We start from the raw sequence: 10295 nt of genomic DNA on the forward strand, positions 1-10295 counted from the left end.
TAGCAATTTTTGACAGCGAATCAATTTTAGCTGATTTTCATAATGTGCCCCCCACCCCACCCCACCCATATGAAAATGCTTCCTACGGTTCTGCTCTATACCATGATTGATTGGGAAAACACAACTTTTGTAATTTGTCACATTCTAAAATACCCGTATCAATTGACATTCTATTGGGAGACTGAATCACAGCTGAAATATGTGATATGTGTGTTTAAAAAATAGGGCCCACGACCAGGTAGAAATGTATGCATAAAAACGATAAAACATAAAACTGGCCTCCAGGTGGTTCGACAACAAAAAAAGTAATTTTTTTTAGATACTTGGAAATTAATGTTATACTTCTTAAGAATGCAAGGCATTGAAACTCAATTTACTGACAGACTATAATATTATGTTACAGAAACACGAGATAATTGGTTGTTTTACTACTTCGAATAGCGTTTGTAACATTCTGCTTGAGATAAACTGCCTCGATTATAAATATCTATATTTCACGCGCAATGAACACTAAATCCTCTATAGAGTTATTAGTAATGAAACTTCAGTCCGGGTTCGATTCCCTACGCTGTCATCTATTTTTTTACTGAATTTGGCATTTTTTAAAATAGTTTAGAAACAAAAACTCATACTCATAATATGACCAAACTTCAATTTGAAAGAATGATCATTTTTAGCTAAAATCAGGAGGTCAGTGCCTTTAAAGTTCTTAAATGTTTCACATGCCCGATTAATGCAAAAATACTTCTTTAATTGATTTACTCTGTCAGGATATAAAATATGTAATATGTGATCATAATGTATTATACAAAAGAGACAAAATGTCTTAATAAGATATATTTTGCATTCAAGAGCAATTAGTTCTTTTGTGAATACATTCAACTTACCTATATAAGTGTTATAGAAATCAGTCTTGTTGTGTCTGAATGCTGATTCGAAAAGCTCGGAGTCTGTATCAAACAACAGTTTGAAATTTCGTAAAAGATACTTGATCAATTTTAATTCTTCTTCACTACCAATAGACACAAGTCTTTGTCTCCGTATCCAACATTCACCGCCAGCAAAATTCCACGTTCCATAATTCGAAAATATGCTATAACATTTTTTAAATTTCTCCGAGCATGCTGTAATTAAAGGGAAAAACATAGTTAATTATCTGTCATTTAAAAGTCTTTAATGTTCACTTTTGTCAGCAATAAAAAGGTGTTTTGAAATATTCTTATTCTGAATTTTAAATTTTCCGTTTTAGTTTTCACTTACTTTTCAAATAACTTGTAAAATATTAGTTGTAGTGCGGATCAATGGTAAATAGTTTGTTATTTGACCCTGTTGACCTAATAAACGAAGTACAGAAACTATTAAAATATCAGAAGAAACGTTATAAGACAGTAAACACAACAAATATAAGGAAATGGAAAAGACAGTGGTCAATGGATTTCATACGTGTAAATATGCGTATTTTAGACAAAAGTGAAAACAACTGCTATCATGCGGAGGATCGAACTTATAACACACAAAGAGAATTATAAAAGTGCCTAAAGACAGATGAAATCTCTTTAGCGACAAATTATAACAAATGTTCCATAAAGTATGCTATTAAAATGACTTAGATGAGATACCTTTATATAGCAACCGTGGTAAGTTGGATACAGTGTCTGAAAAGTACATAAAGAAGAAACTGTACCCGGGCGACATCAATAAAGTGATCACTTGATATAAGACTATGCACTCATTATTCTATGAAAAATAATGTAAACAAGTCTCTTTGTATTATATTATAAACTGGTTTCCACGAAAGTATAGTATATTTATCTCACAAATTTGACAATTATTTTTTATGCCATTTTTAAAAAAGAAACATGAGAAATTATACTCACATGTGCCAAGATACCCTTTCAGAAACATTTCCCCTGTGAAAGAAAGGAATACACGATGTAAACGATGAGTATCTATAATTTGATAAAAGACACATTGGAGAACCCAATAATCGGTTACCTTAATCCTAAAATATCAGTTGAAGCTCTACTAAGTATACTAGAGTACATTATCACGAAAATAAGAATTTGTTTATGTATACAGTTAGAGGAAATAGGACACTAAAATATGGAATAAAAAGAGTACATAGTGAATCATAGCACAACAAACTAAAACATTCTGAAAAGAAAAATACAAATTTAAGAAATTTCAAGAAATGTCTAATTGTTACTTACTCAGTTCGTGATCTTCCGCCATATATGCTTCAGACAATACACTGCGGTGTATAGCTATAGTTAAAAAAGATAATAAAAATACCAAAATAATTGATAATGAAAGTATCAAATTTTATTAAACTCATTAAATCAGATTTCGAATAAAAATGAGAATGACTAATTAAAATCTGACATATACACTTTGTAAACTTTCTAATGGGTGACCTCAAATTTATGAATATCAGGTGTAAGATTTAATATACTGCTGGTGATAATAACTTTGAAAACGTTCAATAAGCACATTATTTAGTACAAAGAGGATTTCACTGAAACTGAATAATTTGATTAAACGCCTATTTCTATACAATTACATATTTAATGACGAGTACATAATAATAATAATAATAATTACGACAATAATAATAGTAACAATCATAACAGCCTTATTTAAACAAAATGTCATGACCGCACCCTTTCCCTGAGGTTATTTTACCTCTGTTGCGAATACCAGTGTTTAAACCATTACAAGGTACGCCCAGATGGGCTGCATATAGAGGTTCAAACCCTCTGGTTAATGGTGCTATCACAGATTATTTGAAAAGAAAGAAATACTATTCACAGAACATGTACCAACAATTACGTTTAATAAAACAAATCTTGAAAATTTAAATGCTGAAAGGTAAAAACGTTTACAAAAATTTAAAAACTGTCATCTGCCGCTACCGAATATAAAACAGTTATCAAAAAATTTAAAACAATGACACGAAATCTCTGAAATACAGTGGCTTAAGATTTGTTTTCGAATGTGTCAAGTGATTTACTTTTGATAGTTCTAACGACAGTTCATTCCACAGTTTTGGACCAATAGTACAGACACTTATATCATTGAATGTTTTGCACTTGTTGTATAGAACAACATAATAACATTCAGAATTTTCTGACGATCTCTGACCTTGTCTACTAGGAGTATATTGTATAAGCAATTCTGTTAAATACATTGGTGCTCTGCCAATGTGACAGCTATACATGAAAGAAAGTATCTTGACCTCAATCCTTGCTTTCACCAGCAACCAATTAAGGTCATACAATGCTTGTTTGGAACAGTCAAATTTCCTTCTGTAAAACCGTAGACTGATATGGATTTTGGAAGGACATCAAAAAGAGTTCCAGCATAGGTGAGATATAACCACGGACTAAGGCAACTGCCTTAGGGCACACTGCATTCAAGACGGTGGTCTAATGAAATATACATTGTTGATATTAATGTTACAAGTACGAGGCCTTAAGAGGGCGTCTACCCATTGAAGAGCTGTTTCACATACACCATACTGTGCTTTTAAGACATCTATAAAAATGTCGTGGTCGACAGTGTCAAATGCCGCACTTTCAATTGCAATAAGGGCATTGACTTCCTTTTTCTCCATACCACTAAGAAGATCATTAACCAACAGGAGTGGAATTTCCTATATGCAGACTGGTTCTTAGGCAAAAGACTGTTTTGATTTAATCTGTAAAGAACAGCGTTCTCAATAAGTTTTAATAGAAATGATAAATTTCTCACAGGACGATAATTGGAAAGCTCTAGTTCAAGACCTGCTTGTTTTAGCAAAGCACTAACAACTGCATGTCTGTATTTCACAGACAAAAACATCTTGTTGTAATGAGAGATTTACCAATTTAGTGATACTAGGGAGAAGTTCATCTACATGTGATTTCAAAATACGTATTGGCAAAATATCTAGCTCTGAAGACGTAGTATTCAATTCATTTAGGAGTGTTTGCACTTCATCTTGAGTCAAATCAGTACATTTGTTCCATGTTGTACATCCTTTACTCGAAGTTCAAAGTTTTGGTGTTCACTTAGGGATTGACGTATTTTCGAGATTTTGCCATGAAAAGGTCAGCAAATTTTCGGCCAATGAATTACTGGACTCTCCATGAGGCAGTGGGTTTTCGGATTTGGTGCCAGTTACTTCAGATACTAATCCATACAGACTCTTGGAATCACCTTTAGCTTTCTCTATCTTTTCACTGAGTGTGTTTTTCTTTATGACGTTTGATTTCAAAATTGTATTCGTTTCTTACTAATTTATACGACTCCATGTACGCTCGCACTTTCTAACTTGTTGTTTTAGCTGTTGCAAAGTTTTGTTGAATCATGGTTTGGGTGCTCTCTGAATTATTGTTTTCTCTTTTATGGGAGCGTGCTTATTCAGGACGTCCTCTATTTCCGGTTCAGACTCAATCACAAACTTGGTGATATTTTGTAAATCAACGTTTAATTGCACTTAGGTCGCTGGAAAAATCTGATTCATTCAATTTTTTGAAGTTTCTAAATGATACGGTCTTACTAGTAATAGTCTCTTTTTTAATTTCTAAGAGCATCTTAACAACACAGTGATCAGATAAAAATGGTCCAGGCTCACATGTTTCTATTGAACACCATTAAGTGACTCCGTTATGACTAGATCCAAGCTATGTCCTGTATGAGTGCTGAAATCAACAAGTTCTTCCAAGCCCATTGCTACTAGGGAGTCCTTGAAGTTTGTAATAGAACTGTTGTCATCGTTGATATGCAAATTGAAATCACTTATTATAAGTAAGTTGTCATAACCTGGTAGAATGTTTTCAGTGAAATCAAAGAATTCAATAACAAACTGATTACCAGTTGATAGTACCGGGGGTCTATACACACCCACTACGTGTATGATCAAATGTTAGAAAACGAGTTTCCAAATTTCAAAGCTTCGAACAGTACCGTGAGTAACCCTTCGCATATTGATCGTGTTTCTACAAGTGATCGCAACACCACCACCTTTTTGATTTTTTTCTACTAGTTACACTTAATTTATATCCATTCTGGTTCAGGTCAGAAGTTTCAAACTGATGTTGTTTCTCGTCCGAGTACCAAGTTTCAGTCAAAAGAGCGAAATCAATTCTCTCATCTCTGAGGTATTGGTCCACAAAATCATCTTTGTTCACAACAGATCTACAGTTCAGAGTAATGCAAGATACATGTTCGCGTATATTTTTATACTGATTGCATTTCTTAGGGTATATCAAATTGTTAAAGTTCATACCGTTTTGTGTAGGAATTACTTTACTTTTACCAACTCGTTTAGTTCTGTGTGTTTTCTTTTTACAGGCTATATTGTGTAAGTTTATAATCCTACATGCCGCAGTGTCTAGTTTTCTTAATCCGCTATTGTTCGATACACTAGATCCAACATTAAATCACTGATCTCCAGTGTAGGTATACTTTACAGGTGAACGATAGGTAATGTCTGATGTAAATTCATGAAGAAAATTATAAAAACTTTCACTGGATGCAAGTTACTCAATCACTAAAGATGCAACAACATAAAAGCACACACAGTTTGTTTGTTTGTTTTGGGTTTAACGCCGTTTTTCAACAGAATTTCAGTCAAGTAACGGCGGGCAGTTAACCTAACCAGTATTCCTGGATTCTGTACCAGTACAAACCTGTTCTCCGCAAGTAACTGCCAACTTCCCCACATGAATCAGAGGTGGACTAATGATTTCAGACACAATGTCGTTTATCAAATAGTCACGGAGAACATACGCCCCGCCAAAAAACACACACAGATGCAATGTACATTCTTATATATTATATCCAATTTTTAGCACAATTTCAATACAAATAACAGAGTCATTATGGTAAGATTCAGGAGCAAAGAAAACACGTCTGCCTCATACGGCGACAGTGTCCATTCACACATTAGAAACTAGAATTGTGACTGAAAGTTTAAAGCAAATCTTATTCAGATAAGGCTGTGCATCTGCGCAACTTTAAATCCATTCCTTCAGATCTGTATGAGGTGTTATACACATCACATTTCTTCATTATAGCCTATTATGTGAAATCAAGAAAGGACCATAATTCTAAAAATCATAGCCATAGGAAAAAGTTTATTATTAATGGTCATCTTCACACCAAATTGCATTTCTGGTATTATTGTGCATGTGGGCGTTTGAAGTCTTACGTAGGCATTGCTAAACTAGACCAAATTCTACCTAGAAAATATTCCTATTAGTTACAAAATGACAGTTATTTTCAGAGCGTTTTCAATGACTTTTAATTAGTAAAATGCCTAATGAAAAAAAAATCACATTCTATTTGGAAAAATATCTAAGTAAAACATTAAACAGCATTTCTCTCACTATTTTATAAAGTATTGCGGTACAGATTTAATTTTGAAATTTTTATTACATGCATTTTTGAGGTCAATTAACTGAATTTTCAAACTATCTTTTAAATAGAAGTGAGATTATTTCGACAAGATGCATTTATATATATGCTCCAGTAAAATGTTCAAATAATGTAAAAGTAAAACTTTATATTTTTCTAATATGAATAACTGATTTTACTTCTATTAAAACCTGCAAAGTTCTCTACAAACCATTTGATATTTTGTAACATTTGCAATTTGAATGAATCTTACAAGAAAAATGATATTGATCAGCAAACGAATGTAGTCAAAAAACAAAAACCACCAACACTTTTATCATATTCAAATGGGAAAAAAACATATTATCTGTGATGAATATTTGACACAAGAGACCAGTTAGAAACTGAAGAATATGGTTAAAGTATACAGAATAAAGAACGAAATATCATGAATATTTTTTCTAATAACACACTGTTCCGGTATAAAAAATATTAATATTACATTGAAATATTTTACCTGGAATATCTGCAGCCTTTTGGGTTATTGTATCAGGTATGGTGTCGAAGATATTTGTGTATATAAGACGAAATGAGTCTTTAGGATTTGCAGTTCTAAAAAGTACAGTCATATGATTTGAAGACGTAGAAAAACGATAGGCCGGCATGTCAAGGTTACAGTATGTCTTTTCATTTACAGCGAATTTTGTTTCTGAAATTCAAACAAACATGATTTTTTTAACAACTGTATATTTTGCATATCCATCCTCCGAAAAGGTCGATCAAAGTGATACATGAAAACAATATCAGAAATTGATATAAGAAATCTTTGAAATGAAAATTAATTAGATTTTAATAGTAACGTTTACTTTTCCCGGAATAATCCAGTTATAATGGGGACTGGTTTGATAGGTAGGACTATCTGCAAGAGCGGCTACATGTACATGGAAACTCAACAAGAAGTTTCTGAAAATCTTAAAGAACATGATTCAAAATCAAGACTTTAGTATTATAATCGGTCTTGAATGTCATATGTATGCAACCATCATTATTTTAATAGTTTTTAATAACTTTATGTTTTAAGTACTATCACTGCAGTTGGGTACTTGAACCTCAGATAAATCTATAACAAATTTTTATAAGTTAAGCATCATGATTTAGGTCCTTCTTGTCCTACCATATATATAATACGGTTTATTATTTTCAAAATGACCAAAGTCATGTATATATACATAATGTACATAATATCTAAATATTATGCATATTTCAGTAGAAGTTGGACGGAGATTGTATTTTGAATTGTATAAAATCAGTTTAAAAATTTTAATTATATTAGGTATACTTTTTCTTGCATTTTCTTTGCTGCAACCACATGACAGATCAATGTAGCATTTTCGCATTGAAATTATAGCTCGACAGAGCTTTTTATGAAAACTTAGGTCACACATCACCACAAAACTTTGGGGTCTCATTTTGTAGCTGATTTTACGTATTTCTTTGACTGCAAATATTTTTCTTGCCTCAAACATGACCCTCACTCTTCTTTTGACTTTTATTCGGAACTGACAATATTCTTCAAGATACATTTTAAATGTGTCCTGGTTTGCATGATCACCTCATGTGTGAATGTAGTTTTTTTTCTTGTGTGTATTCATTTCATAAAACAAAACATTGAGAAGTTTATCTAAAACGTTTGATTTCAAAAATGATCTTACTGTCATTTTAAATTCGTCTAGATAGAAGGTGTTCTAAGCATCAAGTTATTTATTTAATTATCAAATTCAGAAGCTTGTGCTCAAGCCTTAATAATTCCCAATAATCACAGACTGGTTATTGAGGAGAAAATGTTTGAAGAATCTTTTTACTAACATTATTCTAATAATTGTATTTAGGCAATGAGAACTTCATTTTCATTGTTTCGATTATTGGTGCTTTAAATGAAACGTGTACCATAGAGATATGTATATATGTATATACCCATTTGAAGTATGGACAGAATACTTGAAACGCACATGTGCCCTTTGTTTATATTTGTTTTGAAACATAATTTTAAATGTATAATTTCTGTCTAAGTCATGACTCTAACTCTATTAAGCATATGCGATTAAAAAAGATATGTACAGTTTTATCAAGTCTTTAACCGAAGGTGATATTTGCAAATAAAGTAACGGTGTCCACTTTTCCTCAACTGTAAGTATCAATTGGGATATGAACGAATAGATTCAAGTCTGCTGACTTATGTTTTGCTAGCTCACATGGGATGTTTTGTTGGTCTGAAATCTTGTACGATCTTTTGCCTGGCAATTTTGCCGACGAATATTACGTTGTCCTTTTTCCATTCCACAACTGATGGTGTCTAAGATAGGTAAGTGATGGTCAGTTCTTGTGTTTGCAGTGGACGTATCACAATTGTAAAAAGTCACTTTCTTTGTTTTGTTAAGAAATGCCAAAGAAATTAAGCAGACATTATTGACACATACCTGTATTACATCTGACATCAAATTGGACTATATCGATGCGAAAGAAACCACGTTTTCGGTTCACTGTCCATTTCTCAGTTCGTTTGGTAATTGGTATATTGAAATAAGACATTGACGACAAGGACATAGATGGTTTGTGACAGTATTCAAACCGATCATCAGTTCCATCAGCAAAGTTACTGAGAGAAGTACATGCTGGAGTAACTGAAAAGTGAACTACATCAAATTCTGGTGCATATAAATAAATCCTGTAATTGTCTCAATGTTTAAACACGACTTTCTTGCACTGAAATATAATTATTGCAATATGTATTATATATTTAGAGAGATGTGTATCTATTTATGGAATGATGTATAGCACCAATGTTTAATTATAGAAACAATATAAGAGGTTGACGCTGCGGGGTGGGTATGACTTTGCAGGTGTAATACCATTGTTTGTTTGATATTTGAAACAGTGCTGAATTTTTGTTTATTTCATTCTATATGTATTGGGAGAAATACATTATTGTTTATTTGAAAAGTCAGTTTGCCTTCCTACAGATCAATGACTGAGGTGGGTTATTTAAAGTCAAAGGACCAACCAAATATTAAAAATTTTCAAAATATCATAATATCCGGAATATAACTTTTATTGGGACGGTTTTTGATTTCCATAGACTTTTTCATTAAGTTATTTTTTTTTCTTGTTTTCTGCAAATTTATCGATTTTGCCGATAGATAGATGTTACTTAAAGTTCGTAATGGGCATAGAAGTAAGTAAACCTCTGCACGGCAATAATCTACACGAAATGTGTGAATCAAGTGTAACACCGTTCTGTTATAACATTACTATTCTGAAACGTATTTTTATATCAACTATTGTAGGTAGAACTCTTTCTCGGCTGCTGTATGATACCCAGTGATATGTCGACGTGACGTCATTATTGTCGTATTTCAACAGAAAAGACGATACATTTTTAACATAAGAATTAGTATTAATTTAGGTCTTAAGAAAATAACAAAATATATTGCTATATCATATAGGGAAAAGAAGACAGGAGATATTCTTGGTAAGATGTATAATGTAAACGTTTCATTTAAACGTGTTCTGTCGCCTCCTTAGATAAATTAGATAAAAGAAGTTAAAATGTTTGTAACAATAAGTTACCTACCTTGTTTGGAAACGATTACTCTAAATCCTGTACCTCTTTTAGTAATTTTATCAAGTAGATGACAACTAACAAAGGTAAGCGTCAGGTATGACAAGTCTGTTTCCACGGCAAATATTTTTCTATTAAATGTGCTATCAATATAAAATGTCTTGCCAGCTCTAAGAAAAGTGTTTTGTGTTAATACGTAGTGGTAGTAAAGGTTTGACTGAACTTTGAAAAACCGATAAGCCTCTTCATTTAAACCCACGTGGTCTTTACAGTTGGCCATATCTTTTCTGTTCTGCAA

At 32.3% G+C, this 10295-nt stretch overlaps 1 protein-coding gene across 1 annotated transcript in view; it reads right to left on the minus strand.

Annotated features, from left to right (window-relative positions):
• The window catches only part of LOC123533444 (uncharacterized), a 76027-nt gene extending 65744 nt beyond the window's left edge, over nucleotides 1-10283 (minus strand). Inside the window, exons 1-7 of the mRNA XM_045315083.2 lie at nucleotides 10010-10283; nucleotides 8856-9059; nucleotides 6896-7087; nucleotides 2211-2264; nucleotides 1878-1910; nucleotides 1620-1655; nucleotides 888-1124 (exon numbers count right to left, since the gene is read on the minus strand). Coding sequence (XP_045171018.2) covers nucleotides 888-1124; nucleotides 1620-1655; nucleotides 1878-1910; nucleotides 2211-2264; nucleotides 6896-7087; nucleotides 8856-9059; nucleotides 10010-10277 — 1024 coding nt within the window. The 5' untranslated portion in view covers nucleotides 10278-10283. The remainder of the gene's footprint in view (nucleotides 1-887; nucleotides 1125-1619; nucleotides 1656-1877; nucleotides 1911-2210; nucleotides 2265-6895; nucleotides 7088-8855; nucleotides 9060-10009) is intronic.
• Nucleotides 10284-10295: the final 12 nt, after the last annotated feature.

The sequence above is a fragment of the Mercenaria mercenaria genome, chromosome 12 (assembly GCF_021730395.1).
Source record: "Mercenaria mercenaria strain notata chromosome 12, MADL_Memer_1, whole genome shotgun sequence".
NCBI lineage: Eukaryota > Metazoa > Mollusca > Bivalvia > Venerida > Veneridae > Mercenaria > Mercenaria mercenaria.